We start from the raw sequence: 19,283 nt of genomic DNA, 5'->3' as shown, positions 1-19,283 counted from the left end.
AAAAAATAAATTTATTTATTTATTTTTGGCTGTGTTGGGTCTTCGTTGCTGCGCGCGGGCTTTCTCTAGTTGTGGTAAGCGGGGGCTACTCTTCGTTGCAGTGCACAGGCTTCTCATCTTGGTGGCTTCTCTTGTGGCGGAGCACGCACTCTAGGCGCGCGGGCTTCAGTAGTTGCAGCACGTGGGCTCAGTAGTTGTGGCTCGCAGGCTCTAGAGCGCAGGCTCAGTAGTTGTGGCACACAGGCTTAGTTGCTCCGCAACATGTGGGATCTTCCCAGACCAGGGCTCGAACCCGTGTCCCCTGCATTGGCAGGCAGATTCTTAACCACTGCGCCACCAGGGAGGTCCCTCATGCTCCCTTTATAAGCTCTCTTGAAATTGCCTGTCTCCCATGAGAATAAACGCTGAGAGCAGGCTCTGTTTGGTTTACTGTTGCATCTCTGGCAGTACCTGGCACGTTTTAGACATTTAAATACATGTTGAATGAATGAATGAATGGACTTCTCTCCATCAGCTTCTCATAGACTCAGACTCCCCCTCTTTTCTTTCCCTGTTGTACTACTTCCTTACAACCCCACCCCATTCTGTCCTTCATCTGCCAGGCTCCATTGGCCCTGAAGCAGTGATCGTCAGACACATGAGGACTGATTCACAAGTCACATTTACATTGACCACGCCAGCAGAGGGAAATGCTTGGGTCAGCTGGACAACGACCATGGGAAGATAAACTGGAACCAGAGCATGGAGCTGAAGCAAGGGTAATTGGTGGTGTTGCTGAGCCAGTATGGCATCTGGTTCCACTGTGGGACAGGCTTGCCCTGGAGGGGCAGACCTTGGCACCTCCTGCTCAGGGTTCCCTCTGCCTGGGCAGGGTTGGAGGGGCACTGACAAGCCCAGCTCCTCCCTCTTCTAGGCTCTGCAGAGCTGTATGAGCTGCTCCCCCCCAGGCTCATCCTGTCTCTGGGTGTGTTAATACAGTGAGCAGGCTTCCTTCAAACAGGGCTTCCTTCTAAGCTGTCTTCTGGGTCAGTGAGGCAAACCTCTCTTTAAATGGTCCGCCCCTTTAGTGAGGGGTGACTCGCAGAGGTGACTGTATTCCTGAGTTCTGGGGGTACTTCTCTGTTTTCGGGGGCCCAGCACTGGCTTCCTCAAGTGTCATCTTCCGGAACCCTCATCGGGCAGCAGTGTCCGGCATCTCTGGGTTCCAATCTCAGTCCCCAAGAAATCTGGCCGCTCCCTTCCTGGGTGGTCTCCGCTCCTGTCAGGCACTCCTGCTCCTTCCCCCTTTCCTGCCTCACCCTCTGCAGCAGCCTGGCCTTTAGACCAGCCTGTTCTACCCTAAAAATAGTGCCTCACATTTGTGCAGTCCTGTACAGATCAGGAAAGCTTTCCACACATATTCATGTATTTGATGTTCCCTTTGGCTGTGGAAGGAAGGAGGAGCAGATGTTATATAAAGAGTTTCATGGGCCCTGGGAGGGAAGCACTTCTCTGGGGAGTACTTGAGCAAGTGACCTTGGAGGGTAGGGTGGATTGGTGGGTGAATTTGCAGGTTGAATGGTTTCTGGTGATGACAAGGCCCAGGGTGTGTCCATGGGAGCTGGTGTCTGAGGAGGAGAGGAAGAAAAAGCCTTTGGACATCTGAGGTCAAGGCTTTGAGCTGTCAGGGTGTTGGATGGGCTGACCACTCGGATAGTGAAATCACTGAGAATGACGATGGGAACCGGGTGGAAACGAAGACAAGGTGCCAGTGGCTGAGTCTCAGTACATGCGAACGACCACCAGGATTGGTGGTTGTCAACACTGAAAAGGGGAAAAGCGTAGCTTGGCCAGGTGGTATGAGTCTTAGAGAAGCCAGAGTTTTCCAAGAAGCAGAGGAGGAATGGTCTGGAAGCTGAAATGGGGTGGGAGGGAGACGACAGACACCAAGTTTATGTATGCTGAGGTCTGAGGGCTGGGGGAGAATAAAACGCCTCCCCTGGGAGGGTAATAGGGGACAGTGAGGTTCAGTTGAGGCAGGGAGCAGGAGAAAGCTACTGAGAAGAGGCTGGGGTATGGGGGATGTTTTCTGATCACTGGGAATTCCAGGGGGCTTTATTCTAGGAGGGGTGTGGGGAAGGGGTGGGGTGTAGTTTGGTCAAGTGAGGGAAGAGACTGGGAGTTCTGACTTCTTAGTGATGACTCAGGAAAGCAGGAGTGTGAGTGCAGTTAACCCTTTTTAGTCTCTGCTGGCAGAGGTGGGATTGGTGCTTTCAGTGGAGTCCCATATAAACGCTTGTTGAAGGTGAGCTGGGAAATCTGATCCTGTGTTGGAGTATAAACTTTGAAATCACACAATGCTCAGAATAAATAACTCCATATTTGGATGACACTTGAGAATATACAAAGCATTTTTATTGTACTTTATCATTTTTTTCCTCATTTCCTTCTTATTGTAACCCTGTGAGGTGGCTACATTCCTGCGAAGTGTCAGAGCCGGGATTACAACTCCATGCTGCCTTCTAAGTGCATGGATATGTACAGTGCTTTCAGAGTTGCTTACAAGAAAAAAGACCTTCCCGAAGTCCATTCTTTGTGCACCTGACCATTGACCATTCTACTTTCCTTAGCTTCTCCTGTGCCATCTTTTCAATATTCAGAGAATTAATGGTTTTTCCCAAAGAAAACCTCACTTATCTTGATATGATAGCTTGTAAAATGGAGGCAGTAATGGGTTGCAGGCTCTGTTTTGACAAGCTCAGAGAGATACAGGGCAGCGAGTCATAGCTAAAGATGACTCCACTTACTTAACTGGGACTAGCTGTCAGCTGCTGTGGGCAGCAGTGGGAATTCAGGGAAGGGGCAGATCACCACCACTTATTTTTGCCCCTTGAACTCCTGGCTGAGAGCTAGACTCCAGATAAAACTAGGTAATCTCAAAAAACAACCAACCAACCAAAAACCAAAAACCAAAAAATAAAAAAACCAACTAGGTAATCTCGTCCAGGGGTGGCTTCAAAGCCCCTTTTAAACTTATTCTACTGATGTCATTCCAAGCTCTCTCGCTTCAGAAAACCTTTGGAGAGGAGGCTGCGGCTAGAAAAGCGATGTGAATCTTCTCGCTGGGCTTAAAGGGTCGAACTGTAGTGGCCTCTCCAATTATAAAACCCGTTTAACAATAAAATAACGCGTTTTTTATTGAACCTCAACAATAAAATAAAGCGTCTAAGCTCCTCCCCAGCATGACGTCACCAGACACACCCCTCGGGTCCTCGCCTCATTTCATATCCAGACAGACCTATTTTCACTGTGGGGCATATACGGATTTGCTTTATCACATGTATTTAAAATGCACAGATAAACAGTTTTGAAAACTTTCTCAACATGAACACGTTTATTCTTTTTTTTTCATGTTTGTAGGGTTGTGTGGAAGGCAATGTGAGGTTCACTTAGGAAATTTTAAGACGTCACCCCCCCCCCGGAGGAAAATAGTTGCGTCCTATTCCCGCCCCCCCCACGTGTCACGCGTGTCGGCTAAGAAGGCGGGGCCGTGACGTCAGAGTCTGGGCGGGTTGGACGGTTCCAAATGAGTCTGGTAGGGGAGCTTCTTTAGGCTAGAAGGCTGCCCTAGGAATTTACCTTCTTTCTCTCCATAATCCATTTGTGCAGGCTTTAATTTAAAGTCACGGAAGCACGTGTGCAGGCTGACAGTCCTCTCCACGGCCATGAAGAAGACGGGGGCGGAACCCCTCCTTGTTGCTACTCCACCGAGTGGCCGCGTCCATTCTGGGCCCGGTGGCCTGATTTAAGGGGTAAGGAAAAGTGTCAGTTTTCGGGATCTCAAAGGGTGGCGGCCCCATGGCCCCGCTGGGAGGCGCCCCGCGGCTGGTGCTGCTGTTCAGCGGGAAGAGGAAATCCGGGAAGGACTTCGTGACCGAGGCGCTGCAGAGCAGGTGTCCGTAGGGCGGGGAAGGAGGAGGACCGGGGAGACCGCGAATCACGTGACACGAGGGGTATGTTGGGGTGTGATGGAGTGAGCTTTGGAGTTGAGGCCCTCGGGTTGCAGGGCAGAAGGAGCACTGGGCGGCGAGAAGTGAAGGACTGTCACCGTCACGTAAAACAGCAGTCTGCACACGCCCACCTCAAAGAACCAGGCGGCCACCTCTCCGAAGGCTGTAAGCTGTAGGTCTCTCCAAGAAGCATTAGTAACAGTTACTACCAAGACACTTTTTATACATCATTGTTAATCCTCCAGACAGTGTTGCGAGGTGATGGTTACAGAAAAGGAAACAGTCACGGATAAAGGATTTGCCTCAGACCACACCTCAGTTGTGTCAGACTTCAAAGACGAATCCTTGCCCAGCGCACCAGCTAATCGCTGCGGTTTACTGAGTTTTTATTGTGTCACATAGTGTTGTTAGGTACTGCGTGGTATTATTAATCAGTGTCTCCATTTCACAGATGAAGAAACTGAGACTCTGAAAAGTTAAAAACAAACAAACAAACAAAAACCCAAACCCAAACTTTCCAGAAACACAAAGTAATCAGTAGATCCAGAACTCAAATTCAGCTTTAGCCTAGCTCCAAGGAATGGGTTCTTTTTGCTTTACCTCACTGCTTCTCCTAATACCTTTTGCTCAGGTTTTCTCCCAAAGCAAGGTGTTCTGTGTGGGAGCATTTTTGTTGAGCTAGGAGAGCACAGAAGCCTGAGAACGTGGAGTGGGGCTCCTCTCCTCTTGAAGGCCAGTGTGGTGAGGGTAACAGGAGGCTGCTTTGGGGCACCATGGGGGTTCTAAGAGGTTGCGGAAAAGCCCAGGGCAGAATTTGCCGCCCTAATCTTTCACCACTAAGTATCCGCCACCTTTTCCTAAGTAACATTTCTTCTTACCACCCAACACATAAATCAATTCGTGATCAGAAGCACAGGCTCTGGAATTAGACTGCTGGGATTCAAATCCTGACTCAACCACTTATTCGAGTGTGATCTTGTACAAGTTTCTTTTCTTTTTTTAAAAATAAATTTATTTATTTATTTATTTTTGGCTGTGTTGGGTCTTCGTTGCTGTGCATGGGCTTTCTCTAGTTGTGGTGAGCGGGGGTTACTCTTCGTTGCGGTGCACGGGCTTCTCATTGTGGTGGCTTATCTTATTGTGGAGCACAGGCTCTAGGTGCACGGGCTTCAGTAGTTGTGGCACACGGGCTTCAGTAGTTGTGGCTTAAGGGCTCTAGAGCGCAGGCTCAGTAGTTGTGGTGCAGGGGCTTAGTTGCTCCACGGCATGTGATGAGATCTTCCCAAACCAGGGCTCGAACCCTTGTCCCCTGCATTGGCAGGCGGATTCTTAACCACTGCGCCACCAGGGAAGCCTGTACAAGTTTCTCATGAGAAAGTTTTGTCATCTGTGAGATGGAGATAATAGTAGGGTGAATGTAAGGATTAAATGAGCTAATGCACATGAAGGGCTTGGAACAATTCTTGGCATTTAGTAAAGGCATAGGAACTAAATGTTGGCTTTTATATTTATTTTACCGATATTGGCTTTGTTACTTGCAACGGTGCTTTGGATGAGTCAGTTTTCCTCACTCAACCTCAGTTTCCTCATCTGAAACATGGAAATAAGAACATCTATCTCACCATGTCAGTGTTTAAGTGAATCTGTAAGCATCTCAAGGTCAGGGCAGAAATCATGTATCTTATTCACATTCGTATCACTTGGATCCAAATATAGACCCCAACAAATGGTTGGTTGAGTAAATTGAACAACTGAATGAATGAGTTATTTATGTGTGGTGACCAAGTCAGTTGAGACTGAGATACCCCTAGCTGTGAGAGAACTAGTTCTAGGGGCCCAGCAGTAACTGAATCCAGCCAGAATATTGCCAGGATGTTCACACTGTAATTATGCTTTTATTTGTTTTCCCTGTTAGTTTCAGGGCTCTTTCACATTCGAGTTTCATAATAATCCTGTGGGAGACAGAAAAGAAACTGTTATCCCCATTTTACAGATGAGGAAATCAGGGAAGTTGAGACCTGGCAAAGTTATATAGATGCCAGTAGCAGAAATGGGGCTTCACTCTTCTGGGGCCTGGAAGCTTTAGGTTAACGGGGTTCGGATCTCCCTGTCTCACAGACTTGGAGCTGACGTGTGTGCTGTCCTCCGGCTCTCTGGTCCACTCAAGGAGCAGTATGCCCAGGTAGGTGGTGGTTCTGTGGCATCTGGTGGGTTGGAAGAAGCCAGCTCCTGAGCTTTGGTTGCTGTGCTGTTGCTTGAGTCACTAGCAGCGTCTCTCTGACCCCTTTTGGCAGGGTGGCAGACGGCTCTCCGCTTTCTATAGGTGGACCTTTTGGGGGCATTTTCTGTTTAAGTTTCTTCCCATTGGCCTTACTCACTTCAGGCCACCTCCCTAGAGCGTGTTCAGGAAAGTGTGTCCAGAAAAGGCTGTAGACGCAAGTTGGCAGCTATGATGCCGTGTTATTGGTAAGGGTCTGTCCCCTTATTCAAAAAATATGACACACATCACCCCCCTCCCCCCATTAAAGCTGGCCTGCAACAACCCTTGGAATTCTCCCCTTAGAAATTTAATCACATGAAAAACGCAAGATGTAGAACAGTGTATAGAGAATGCTGCATTTGTATAAAAATGGGGAAAATTGTAAATATATTTGCTCATATACTTAGCCATTCAACAAATATTTATGGGGTGCATTCAGCACCGTTCTAGACGCTTGGGATGTGTAAAAGCCTGGGCAGGATACATAAGAGACTGGACCATTGGCTGCTTCCAGGGAAGGGAGCTACATGGCTGGGGAACAGAGGAGGGAGAGAGATTTTTCACTGTAAATGATGTTTATCTTTTGAATTTTGAACCATGTAGATTAAAAAAAAATAGGACTGCAAAAAATAAATAGGAACTCTTAGGATCTTAGACTTCAGAAAGGGAGCCTGAAGGGTGGGATTAGCTCCCTATACAATGCAAAGTCTGCTCTTCGCTTACATTTCTGTCCTTGACCTCTAGGTGCACCCTTCCAGGGCCCTGTGCTCATGGCCCCTTGGTCAGTTGGCCTGAGACTGAACTTCTGGGTCCACACAAAATGAATTTGTCCCCTCCTTCGATATGACAGCCCCATCTCCATGGGAAGCATTCTCCTGTACCATCGGGTCTTCTCCTACCACCTAAACAGACCCATTCGTAGGATGGCAGCCTGGGGGATCCTGGGGATAACAGATTCAGTGGTTTTCAATTTTTTTTTTTTTTTTTTTTTTAGTGGGAACCTTTCCCAAATGAAATTGGATGCAGAAATTCCTTGTATCCAGTAGATAGACTGGGAGCGACTCTGAGTGGAGTGGAGGCACTCAGCCTTCCCCAGTGGGGCTTGGGCACCTCCAAACCCCAGGGCTCAGAGGAGCAGTTTGAAAACCACTGATCTACTTCCAAACTTCCCAAATTAGGCCCCACTCCAGGCCAGTGAGCCAGGCTGGAGGGTGGGGTAGGGTGAGTGGGCAGGAGTTTGCATTTCTAAAACCCCAATAGGAGACGGATAGGCCAGCCTGCGCCTGCTGTTTTTAAGTCCAGCACCACTTCATCCATTACTCCCATTTGAAAACAAATTCAAAATGAAATGTTAATGCATTGATGTTTTAAGTTGCATTGGGGAATATAATTGACAAGCAGACCATAATGCTCCTGGTGGCTAATCTTCCCCTGTGGTAAAGAGTACATGGCAGGGCTTCCCTGGTGGCGCAGTGGTTAAGAATCTGCCTGCCAATGCAGGGGACACGGGTTCGAGCCCTGGTCTGGGAAGATCCCACATTGCCGCGGAGCAACTAAGCCCGTGCGCCACAACCACTGAGCCTGCGCTCTAGAGCCCGCGAGCCACAACTACTGAAGCCCACGTGCCTAGAGCCCTTGCTCTGCAACAAGAGAAGCCACCGCAGTGAGAAGCCCGTGCACCGCAACGAAGAGAAGCCCCCGCTTGCCACAACTAGAGAAAGCAGCCAAAAAAAAAAAAAAAAGTACATGGCAAACTAGTTTATAGTTTATAAATGGGAGATGGCTGCTGGCCCCACTTTGGAATAGGGTGCAGGTAGGGTTAGGGTTAGGGTTGACTTGCTGGGTCACGGCCCCTTCAGTTTGTACATGAAGAAACTGAGTCTTTTGGGAGAGGGTCTTGCTGCAGTGAATGCCAGGGGAGCTGAAACCTGAACTGAGTGATGTTTTTCAGACCCCCTCCCATCCTGGGGCCCTCTGGATGGACCCTCCTGCTTGTCAGTGTCCCTGGAGAAGGGAAGGCTGGGTCTGGAAGGGGTTCCCTAGGGTAGTCAGAATAGCCCCTCCTGCTCCAGGGGTCCAGGAGTGCCCAGAGCCAAATGTAGTGATGCTGATGCAGCAAAGGTGGCAGGAATTTGGGGATGAGGAAGGGGGTGAGGGGAAGGGGAGAGAGACAGGGAAGCCAAGTCTCCTGGGCTTTGGGATGGGGACAAAAGATGCCAGAGGGGCTGTGGAAGGACACAGAATGTGATGTATTCAGATTTCCCACTTTAGTTGAAGACTAAGCCTGTGCCCAAGGGAGGTAAACTAATTTCAGGTTTAGTTTAAGCCAGAAATAACTGGGAAGGTAAAACTGTTGCAAAAGAGAAAACCACATCACACATTTAAAGACAAACTGAAACAATCTCTGGATTATCCCAAGGCGTTTCTTCCATCTGCCAGTGTTTGGGAGTTCTTAGTTTCTAGGGCCCTTTCCCCTGCAGGCCTCTGACCTGGCAGCAACCTCACGACCTTGCGGCAGCCCTCAGGGAGGGCAGGTGAGGGGAGGGGTGGCCCTCCCTCTGTTTTAGGGAAGACCTAAGCGAGGTTGAGAGGGTGGTGGCATAAACAGAATGTGCTTTCGGCAGGAGCACGGCTTAGATTTCCAGAGACTCCTGGATGCCAGCACCTACAAGGAGCCCTTTCGGAGGGACATGATCCGCTGGGGAGAGGAGAAGCGCCAGGCCGACCCAGGCTTCTTCTGCAGGAAGATCGTGGAGGGCGTCTCCCAGCCCGTCTGGGTAAGTGGGCTCTATGGCAGCATTAGGAAAATCTGTTTCCCCAGCCCTCTGCCTCTCCCCAGACATATCTCACATGTGTCCATTTCTCTCTCCCCACGGCCACCCCCCTGGTCCAAGCCCCCACTGTCTCTCACCCAGACAGTCGTAGTAGCCCTCACACTGGTCCCTGCTTCGGCTCTTGTTCCTTGTGATCCATTCATCACACAGCAGCCGGAGTGACCTTTTAAAAACATCAACCAAGTCATGTTTAGAACCCTTTGTCCCACTGTTTTGATGGACAAAATGAAAATCTGTAATGTGAACTTCTGGGCCTTGAATGATTGGCTCCTGCTGCCCTTTTAGCCTCCTTACTCCTTAAGCCGCAGCAACATTGGCCTTCTCTCTGTTCCTCAAATAAATCAAACCCCTTCTGGAATCAAGGCCTCTGCCCGTGTCCTTCTACCTGCCTGGACTGCCCTTTCTTTCCCTCTTCACCTGGTTAGCTCCAGCTCAGCTTCCATGGCACCTCTACAGGGAAGACTTCCCTGATGCCCAGGTCTTAACTGGCACTCCTGGTCAGGTGCTCCCATAGCACCTTTCCCTTTTCCTTCCTCATTCATTCTGGCAGCCAGTAGTATCTTCCTGTAGCAGGACTGGTTCCAGGTGATTTGGGGATACATCATGTGAAAATCTGATGAAGTCCCTGCTCTCAGGGTACTTACATTATAGCTGGGGGCAGAGGGAGTTAGGCCCTAAAAAAATATAGAATACGTCAGGTGGAGATAAATACTAAGGGACAAAATAAAGCAGGCCAGGACTCTGAGGAGGGCTGGGTTGCTGCTTTATTAAGGGTATCAGGCAAGGTCTCACTGATGTGATGACATTTGAGCGGGACCTGAAGGAAGTTAGGGAGTGACCCAAATGGGTTTTTGTGGGTGAAGCGTGAGTGGCAGGAGGTGAGGTCAGATCATGCAGATTCTCTGGAAAAGCCTGGGGTTTCTCTGAGTGAGATGGGGACTCACTGGAGGGTTTGGAGCAGAGGAGAGGCATGGTCTGCTCTAAGGTTTAGAAAGCTCTCCCTGGCTGCTTGCGAATGGAAGCAGAGAGGCCAGGCAGAGGATCTTTCCATAAGACAGCAAAATGGCCGTGGCTTGGCTCGGGGTGGTGGTGGAGTGGAGAGAAGGGGCGGATTCTGCACAGATTTTGAGGATAGAACCAATAGGATTTCCTGATATGATGGCTCTGGGGTGGAAGGACAGGAGACAAATCCAAGGGTTTTGTTCTGAGTAGCTAGACAGATGGAGTTGTGATATTCTGAGACACGGACGGTGTGGAGGAACAGGTCTGGGGAGAAAATCAGGAGTTCAGTTGCAGAGTGGTAAGGTCGAGATGCTTGTTGATATGCGCTGTGATTACATGGTAATTAGTGAAGCTGCACCTTAGAGTCTGTCTCTCCCACCAGACAGTGAGCTTCCTGAGGGCAAGCACCAGGTCTGTTGTGCTCACCACTCTATCCCCAGTGCCTAGCACAGTGCCCGGCACACAGTAGGTGTTTGACATAGTACTTGTTTAAGAGCTGGGTGAATGAACATGTCCGCAGCATGGACAAAAACAGCTGACCTCTTTATTCACTTATTCATTCGTTCATTGACCATGTGCTCCTGAGTGCTCCTTATGTGTCAGACGGTGCTAAGGGCCAGAGATAGAGCAGTGAATGGAGACACAGTCCTTCCCCTCATGGAGCTGACTCTGCAGAGTGCAGATCAGGCAATAAACACACAAACAGATAAATAGTGATGGTTTCATGAATACTTAGTGCTCAGAGAAAAATAAAAAGCATATCAGAATTGAAAGGGACAGGAAGGGAGCCAGGATGGTAGGGACAGCCTCTCCGAGGAGGTGATATCTGAGCAGAAACCTCCATGAAGCAAGGGAGCCTCCCTCATGATTATCTCGGCAGAGGGAGTAGGATGTGCAAAGGCCCTGAGGAGGAGACCTGGTTGGTATGTTTAAGAAACAGCAAGGTTGTCAGTTGGCTGCAACAGAATGAGTGAAGGGAAAATGATGGGAAATAGGTGCCAGATCTTATAGGTCCTTGTAAGTTGGGGTGAGAGCTTTGGATTGTATTAGAATTATGGGAAACCTTTGAGAGATTTAGGGCAAGGGACTGACAAGAATCACATTTACGTTTTAAAAGGTGCTGGGGGCAGGCACCGATTAGGGTATCTTTGTTTCTGGCCCCAGTTTGCTCATCTGTAAAGTGAGTGCATTAGACTGGCTGATCTGACTTCAAAGCTTGAGGCCTCTTCTTCAGCTCAGCGATGACTGACATGACCGTAGAATACAATGTGGGCAGATCGGGCTGCGGGCTGCAGCAGTCAGGAAGGGCTGCCTGGAGGGAGGAGGGGATGTCCGTCCCAGCTGGCTGGGTAATAGTAGGGAATGGGGCTACACTTTTCTGGGTTTTGTAGTCCATGCTCCTGCTTATTTGGACTGGGGCTGGGTCTTCCCCTCTTTCTCCCTTACCCCCAGTACCTTGTCCTGCTGTTCCCTGCACCATGTCCTGTTGGTCACTTGTTTGTGTCCTTGCCCTGCAGCTGGTGAGTGACACACGGAGGGTGTCTGACATCCAGTGGTTTCGGGAGGCCTATGGGGCTGTGACGCAGACGGTCCGCGTGGTGGCCACAGAGCAGAGCCGACAGCAGCGGGGCTGGGTGTTCACACCAGGTGAGCTGCTCACAACCTCTGCCCCAAGGCTCGGCACGCATGCCAGCCGCCCCACCTGTAGACCAGGCCACCCACTCCTGGGCTCTCCGTCTGGTCTTCCGCTGTCTCCCTGGCAGGCTGTGGGGAGTGAGCAGGGGATTATAAAAAGGAGTCTGAGGCCTGGGGCTCAGGAGCACCTCCAGATTAAAAAGTGGATTTGGGTAGAGGATGGTATCCTTGGGGATGAAGGTTGCCCCGTGACCTTGGCCTGGTATCCTTACCTGGGCTGCCTTCTCCAGGCCAGTGGGCTTCTGGAGGTCTGGCTGGGACCCATTCCCCTGGTCCTTCACCTTTGCTTTCCAGCCTGGTGGGGGGACTGACAGTGGGTCAGAGGTTGGACCTGACAAACTTCACTCCTGTTTGATTAACAGAGTAGGGGGAGGGGGGAAAGGAAGCTCTACTAGGCAGCCTTAGTGGTGCCAGCCCAGGACCTACTCTGTGGCAATTCAGAGGCATAGCTCATATGTCTTCCCTGCCCTAGGTCATTGTGACTCGGGGAAGTTCAGATCAGTGGGTATGACCCTTCCTAATGGCTGCTCACCTCCTGGGCACTCACTCTTAGCCAGGCCCAGGCTAAGCCCTTTAAACATTATCTCACTTTATAGTAGCAGCAAACCCACCAGGTAGATGCTCTTATTACCATTCTCATTGTCAGCTGAGAATGGCACACACTGCCTTCCAAGAGAACTGAATCAGAGATATAGGGATAGAAATGGACACGACCAGCTTCACATAAAATGAAAACGAAATGGCCATTTGGGCTGTCTGTGGTTTGAGATGGCAGTGACAAGTGAAGACTTAAGTCGGTGGGACCCTCTGGGGGGCTCAGGTGGCTGTGGACTGCTGAACCTGCTATCCTGGTGTTTCATGGGGTGGGGAAGTGCCCTCTGGGGTAAGTGGAGCTTGGTTCTGGAGGGACCGAGGGGAGTGCAAGAGAGGGTGGCTCCGTGTGGGGTCAGCAGGCCACAATGCCCGATGCCTGGTGTTTGTCAGGAGGGATGGGGCCTGACCTCGCCATACCTCCTCTGCAGGGGTGGATGATGCTGAGTCAGAATGTGGCCTGGACAACATCGGGGCCTTCGATTGGGTCATTGAGAACCACGGAGATGAGCAGCGCCTGGAGGAGCAGCTGGAGCGCCTGATAGAATTTGTCCGCTCCAGACTTTAGCTGGCAGGTTCTAGGAGCGAGCAGGGGCTGCCAGGGTGAGGGTGGGCTCCCTGTGCCGGACACGTGGTCACTGATGCTGGCCGAGGTTGGGGGAGCAGACAGAGGGCCTGGGTCAAGGTTTCTGGGGGCTGGTAGATGTCAGACAAGTTAAGAAACCGCCAGGGACCTCATTTCTTCGTGGAAAGGACAGCCCTACCTCTTTATAAGGAGACTTAAAGGGCAGAGGGGGGTGAGTTGGCTGTGCTTGAAGCAGAAGCATCACCATCTCCATGGGTGCCAGACCTGTCAGCCTGTGGTGGCCTTGCTTCCCCGACTGGATGCTCTCAGCCCCTTGTTCTCGGCAAGAGCCTGGGGCTCCCCAGTGTGGATACTAATAAACCTTCTTGGAGCACCTGCTCAGAGCTGGACATCTCTCATTTCCCAGATGACAACCCAGCCTGTGTGGCTCCGTAGGGCCCGGGTTGTCCTGGTGGCTGTGGGTTTCTGCTCTGCCTCCCAGCTGGGTGGGAACATATCCTGCAGAGGCTGACCTTGATCCGGGCCAAGTGGGTAAAAGGCTTGTGTGTGTCTGAGGCAGGATTGGAGTCTGAGGGTCTTGTCTTCTGGGATGGCCCCAAGAGAGGCTCAGTGTTCCACAGAAAGTGCCACCAGCAAGTACCCAGAGGGACTGGGGTATCATAGAGGGGCAGAGGCACCAGAGCTTGATGGCACCTGGTAACCATTGTTTGGCCCTGGGCAAGTCACCATAAACCTCAGCTTTCCCATAGAAGGCCTTGGACTTGACCCCTTTTATTTATATAGCCTTATACAATTTCTAAATTTCTTCCAGATTCTTCACAGCCACCCTGTGAAATATTCGAGGAGGGCATTTTCATATGCATTTAGCAGATGCCAAGGACTCAGAGAAGTGAACAACTTGCCCAGGGTGGAGGGTTAGTATGTGCTTGTGCTCCGGCCAGGACACAGGTTGCCTGACTCCTGACCAGGCCCCTCGGCCACGTGCCTTTGGGGTACGGTGCAAAGCTCTGTGGCTCCTGGCCATCCTGAGGCCTAGCCTGAGCCCGCCAACTCTCTGGCCCTGGCTTTGTTCTCCTCCTACAAATCCTGTGGGTTCTCACTGATAAGGGGACAACCAAAGAAATTCCATCAGTTTCACCGTGACCCAAACTGAACTCTACATATTCCTGCCCACATCTCCTCCCTAGATCACCTCCTTCCTGGTGCTAGTTCCCTGGCTTTTCAGTTAACCAGGCCTGAAAGCTTGACAGTCATCGTGGACTCCTCCATGTCCCCTGACCCCCGGCTAATCAGCCCCCAGGTTCTGTTAACCTGCCCTCCCTGTGTCTGTTACTGTAGGGAAGTCTGTGTGCCCAATGTGTAGTGAGGCCAAACAATACTAAAACGTCAGAGTTTGGAGCAGAGAAAGGTTTATTGCAGGGCCGTGCAAGGAGACAGGTGGCTCATGCCTTAAAAACCCTGAACTCCCCTCAAGCTCTCAGCAAAGCCCTTTTATAGGAAAGGTGAGGGAGGGCTGTGGTTAGTTGTTGCAAACTTCTTTGGTGTCAGATCCTTTGTTCTTGAGGTCAGGTCACGGTCAGGTCATGATGTTCCCGTAAACCTCCACCAAAACAAATGTTATTCTCTGTTCTAACCAGAAAGGGCAAGGTCCCAAAGGCTCAACTTTTACTCTCTGAAGTCCAGGTCCTGGCTAAGAGGAGGGGGTCCCTGCGGGGGTCAGTTACCCTGCCGGGAGCGTTGGTGCAGCACCCCATCTGGGTCCTCCCGCCAGTGCCCAGGTCTGGCTGAAGAGGCAGATCTCAGCTGGCAGCGCCCTCAGGACCAGGTCCCCAGACCCTGCCCAGCCGTCATCACTGAGGGAGCCAGGCACCCAAGGACCCAACTGGCCCTCAGGATCCTCAGGCCGCCCAAACAGCAGGGCCAGGTCACGCAGACTGCGAGCCATGTAGACTGCTGCTGCCATTAGGGTCGCAGAGGCGGGGATGGGGGAGAGGTTCACTGCCGCCTCAAGGCCTGGGCCCAGCCATTGGCGGCCATGGAGAGGGCGTGAGCTCTTTAGGACACAGCCCCCAGCCTGTCGCTGGGCGCCCAGCTCACCCGCAGGCCCCGAGGCCAGAAGGCCTGGAGGGCCCCGGGGAGAAGGCTGTGACTCTCTTACCGCACTCTCTGCCACGAGGAACACCGCCAGGCTGACTGTTGGCGGGGCGGGGCTTCTAACCGCGGGGCGCAGGGTCTCGCGCTAACAGCCGCGAGCTAAGGGCTGCGTGCCCGCCCCGCCCTTATTACGTGTCTTCTCTCTGGGATTCTCACTGGAAGGTAAACTCCCTGATGGTTGGGCCGTGTCTGTCGTGTAGTTGTAGCCCTGTCTCCCAGAGTTGTGGGCCCACAGTGGGCACTCAGAAAATGGATGTGATTGGATGCACGGTGAGGCAGGACTGTAGGAGTCACGCTGGAATCAGGTGGTGATCATGCAGAACATGTTTCCTCACCTTCACCTGGAGGCTCTGACCCAGCCTCTGGGGCCTGGTACCTCTGCTCCCCGCTGGCATTGAGCCAGGACTGGCTTGGAGGCCACTGGGGTCCTTTCCAACGCAGAGACTCCGCCTCCTCGGGGCTCTTCTCAGAGTTGACAGCCGAGGCTCTTGGTGAGGTCATTTCCCCCTCCGTGTGGTACCAGACCGAGAGATCACGGATCTGTTTTTTTTTTTTTTTCTTCCTAGCTTTATTGAGCTATAATTGACATATAATATTGTATAAGTTTAAGGTGTACAACATGATATTTTGATACATGTATATATTATGAAATGATTACCACAAAATAAGGTTAGTTAACACCTCCGTCACTTCATATAACTGCCATTTTTTTTGGTGGTGGTGAGAACATTTAGCAACCTCCAGGTATATAATACAGTATTGCTAAGTACAGTGACTATGTGGTACATTGGATCCCCAGAACTTATTCATCTCATAACTGGAAGTTTGTAACCTCTAGCCAACATCTCTGCATTTCTCCAGCTCCTAGCCCCTGGCAACCATCATTTTACTTTTGTTTCTATGAGTTCAGCTTTTTTAGATTCCATATATAAGTGAGATCATGCAGTATTTGTCTTTCTTTGTCTGAATTATTTCACTTAGCATAATGCCCTCAAGGTTCATCCATGTTGTTGCCAAAGTCAGGGTTTCCCTCTTTTTTTTTTCTGGTTGAACAATATTCCATTCTGTATATATATATCACACTTTCTTGATCCATTTGTCCTCTGATGAACAATTAGGTTGTTTCCATATCTTGGCTATTGTGAATAATGCTACAATGAACATGGGGGTGCAGATATGTCTTTGAGATAGTTATTTCTTTTCCTTCAGATATATCAGATATATGTATATCTATATGTATATCTATATGTATATCTATATCTATATCTCCTTCCTTAAATATCAAGGAGGCAGGGATGAAGCAGATAAGGGGAGGTAGCTCTCATATGCCCTTGGTAGGGGTGCTGAGCTGGTTCCTGGCTATAGCTATTTGGAAGAGTCACAGGATGTGACTTGGGAAGCCAGCGGGTCCACTCCCCACCCTTTGACAAGTTGGCACTGATGCCTCTTAACATGGGAGGCCCCAGTGGCTAACTAGTCACTTCTGCTGGACTTGAAGTTTTTCTACACTTAAAAAAAACCCCAAACTGATATTTCTCTAAATATCAAAATCAGTAATAACCCTGACTTTTGATACCCTATGTTTTGATGAGAGCTTTAGCTGCTTTTTTTTCAAGACATTTTGTCTGTGGTTATGATCTTGGAGTATAGCTCTTATTTTTTAATATTATGTATATGTTCTTATATTTTTTATAAGTTTTTTTTAAAAAAAATATTTATTTATTTATGGCTGCGTCGGGTCTTCGTCGCTGCACGCGGGCTTTCTCTAGTTGCTGTGAGCAGGGGCTACTCCTCGTTGCAGTGCGTGGGCTTCTCATTGCGGTGGCTTCTCTTGTGGAGCACGGGCTCTAGGCCCACGGGCTTTAGTAATTGTGGCTCACGGGCTTAGTTGCTCCGTGGCATGTAGGATCTTCCCAGACCAGGGCTCTAACTCGTGTCCCCTGCATTGGCAGGTGGGTTCTTAACCACTGCGCCACCAGGGAGGTCCCTATATGTTCTTTTTTTTTTTTTTAAAGTGGGATGAATATCAGGAGTCCCACTTTTTTTTTTTTTTTAATAATTTATTTATGGGTGTGTTGGGTCTTCGTTTCTGTGCGAGGGCTTTCTCTAGTTGTGGCAAGCGGAGGCAGTCTTCATCGCGGTGCGCGGGCCTCTCACTATCGCGGCCTCTCTTGTTGCGGAGCACAGGCTCCAGACGCGCAGGCTCAGTAATTGTGGCTCACGGGCCCAGCTGCTCTGCGGCATGTGGGATCTTCCCAGACCAGGGCTCGAACCCTTGTCCCCTGCATTAGCAGGCAGATTCTCAACCACTGCACCACCAGGGAAGCCCCCCTATATGTTCTTTTAATAATTATTTGTATCACTAACATTCTCTTAAAAATTTTATTATTCCACTTCTAAACTGCTGAATTGAGGCATAGTTGTCATGTAATAACTGCACATATTTAAAGTGTACAATTTGATAGGTTTTGACATTTGTATTGATATATATCCATGAAACCAGTATCACAATCACAATGAACATATCCATCACCCTCAAAAGGTTCACCATGTCTCCTCTTCTTGCCTCTCCCAAACCCTGTCCCCAGGCAGCCACTGATTTGCCTTCTGTCTCTATAGATTAGTTTGCATTTTCAATAATTTTGTATAAATGAGTCATACAGTATACATTTTTTTTTTTGGGTCTGATTTCTTTCACTTAGCATAATTATTTGAGATCCATCTACATTATTGCAGGTTCATGTCAATAGTTCATTTCTTTTTATTGCTGGTGTGTGGTATGAATATACCACCATTGTCTGTCCATTCACCTGTTGAACATTTGGGTTGTTTCCAGTGTTTGGATATGACAAATAAAGCAGCTATGAACATTTATGTACAAGTTTTTGTGTGGACATGTATTTTCATTTCTCTTGGGTAAATACCTTCTTAACTTATTAAGGAACTGCCAAACTGTTTTCCAAAGTGGTTGTACTACATGCCCACCAGTACTGAATGAGAGTTCCAGTTGCTTCATATACTCACCAATACTTGGTATGGTCAGTCTTTTTAATTTTACCTATTCTAGTAGGCATATAGTGGTACCTCATTAGCATTTTATTTGCATTTCTCTAATGATTAATTTGTTACAAATCCTATGTTCAGTTTTGATAAAATCTCTCAACAAACTAGGAATAGAATGGAAGATCCTCTACCTGAAAAAGAACATTTACAAAAGCCCTATAGCTAACAGCACACTTCACAGTGAAATACTAAATGCTTTCACTCTAAGACTGGGAATGAGGCAGGGTTGTCCACTCTTATCACCTATTCAACATCATATTGGAGGTTCTAGTCAGTGCAATAAGACAAGAAAAAGAAATAGAAGGCATCAGATTGGAAGCGAAGAAGTAAAACTGTCTTTATTCATATATGACATGATCATTTATATAGAAAATTTGATGGAATCTCCAAAAAAACTACTAGAACTGATAAGTGAGTTCAACAAGATTTCAGGATACAAGAGCAATACATAAAAATCAATTGGGGCTCCCCTGGTGGCGCAGTGGTTAAGAATCTGCCTGCTAATGCAGGGGACACGGGTTTGGGCCCTAGTCTGGGAGGATCCCACATGCCCTGGAGCAACTAAGCTCATGCACCACAACTGCTGAGCCTGTGCTCTGGAGCCCGCGAGCCACAACCACTGAAGCCCGTGTGCCACAACTGCTGAAGCCCGCGCGCCTAGAGCCTGTGCTCTGCAACAACAAAAGAAGCCACCGCAATGAGAAGCCCGCGCACCACAACGAAGAGGAGCCCCTGCTCACCTCAACTAGAGGAAACCTTTGTGCAGCAACGAAGACCCGACACAGCCAAAAATAAATAAATAAATTTACAAAAAAAAAAGTAAACCTTTTAAAAAAAATAGCATAAAAACATGGAATAGAGATAAATCTGATAAAAGACATGCCAAACCTGTACACTGAAATCTATAAAACATTGCTGAGAGAAATTAAAGAAGACCTAAAAAACAGAGATTATACCATATTCATAGATTAGAAGACTCAGTATTAAGATATTCATTTTTATTGACATCATTACATACAGTGAAATGTACTGACCTTAAGTGTACAATTCGGCAAGTTTGACAAATATGCACACCTGTGGAACAAAAATCCTTTATAAGATAGAGACAT

At 49.1% G+C, this 19,283-nt stretch overlaps 1 protein-coding gene across 8 annotated transcripts in view; it reads left to right on the top strand.

The window, feature by feature from the left end:
• The first annotated feature begins 3,542 nt into the window (after positions 1 to 3,542).
• Positions 3,543 to 19,283, top strand: part of PMVK (phosphomevalonate kinase) — a 31,274-nt gene continuing 15,533 nt past the window's right edge. For 2 of the 8 annotated variants that reach the window (XM_059932687.1, XM_059932681.1), the window contains exons 1-4: positions 3,544 to 3,932; positions 6,108 to 6,171; positions 8,874 to 9,026; positions 11,603 to 11,732. In XM_059932687.1, coding sequence (XP_059788670.1) covers positions 3,838 to 3,932; positions 6,108 to 6,171; positions 8,874 to 9,026; positions 11,603 to 11,732 — 442 coding nt within the window. In that variant the 5' untranslated portion in view covers positions 3,544 to 3,837. Of the gene's footprint in view, positions 3,993 to 6,107; positions 6,172 to 8,873; positions 9,027 to 11,602; positions 11,733 to 12,802; positions 13,333 to 19,283 lie in introns of those variants that run through there. The other 6 variants (XM_059932669.1, XM_059932697.1, XM_059932692.1 and 3 more) reach the window with 6 other exon arrangements.

This window comes from Balaenoptera ricei, chromosome 1 (genome assembly GCF_028023285.1).
Source record: "Balaenoptera ricei isolate mBalRic1 chromosome 1, mBalRic1.hap2, whole genome shotgun sequence".
Taxonomy (NCBI): Eukaryota; Metazoa; Chordata; class Mammalia; order Artiodactyla; family Balaenopteridae; genus Balaenoptera; species Balaenoptera ricei.
This window is presented reverse-complemented; position numbering and strand designations above follow the sequence as displayed.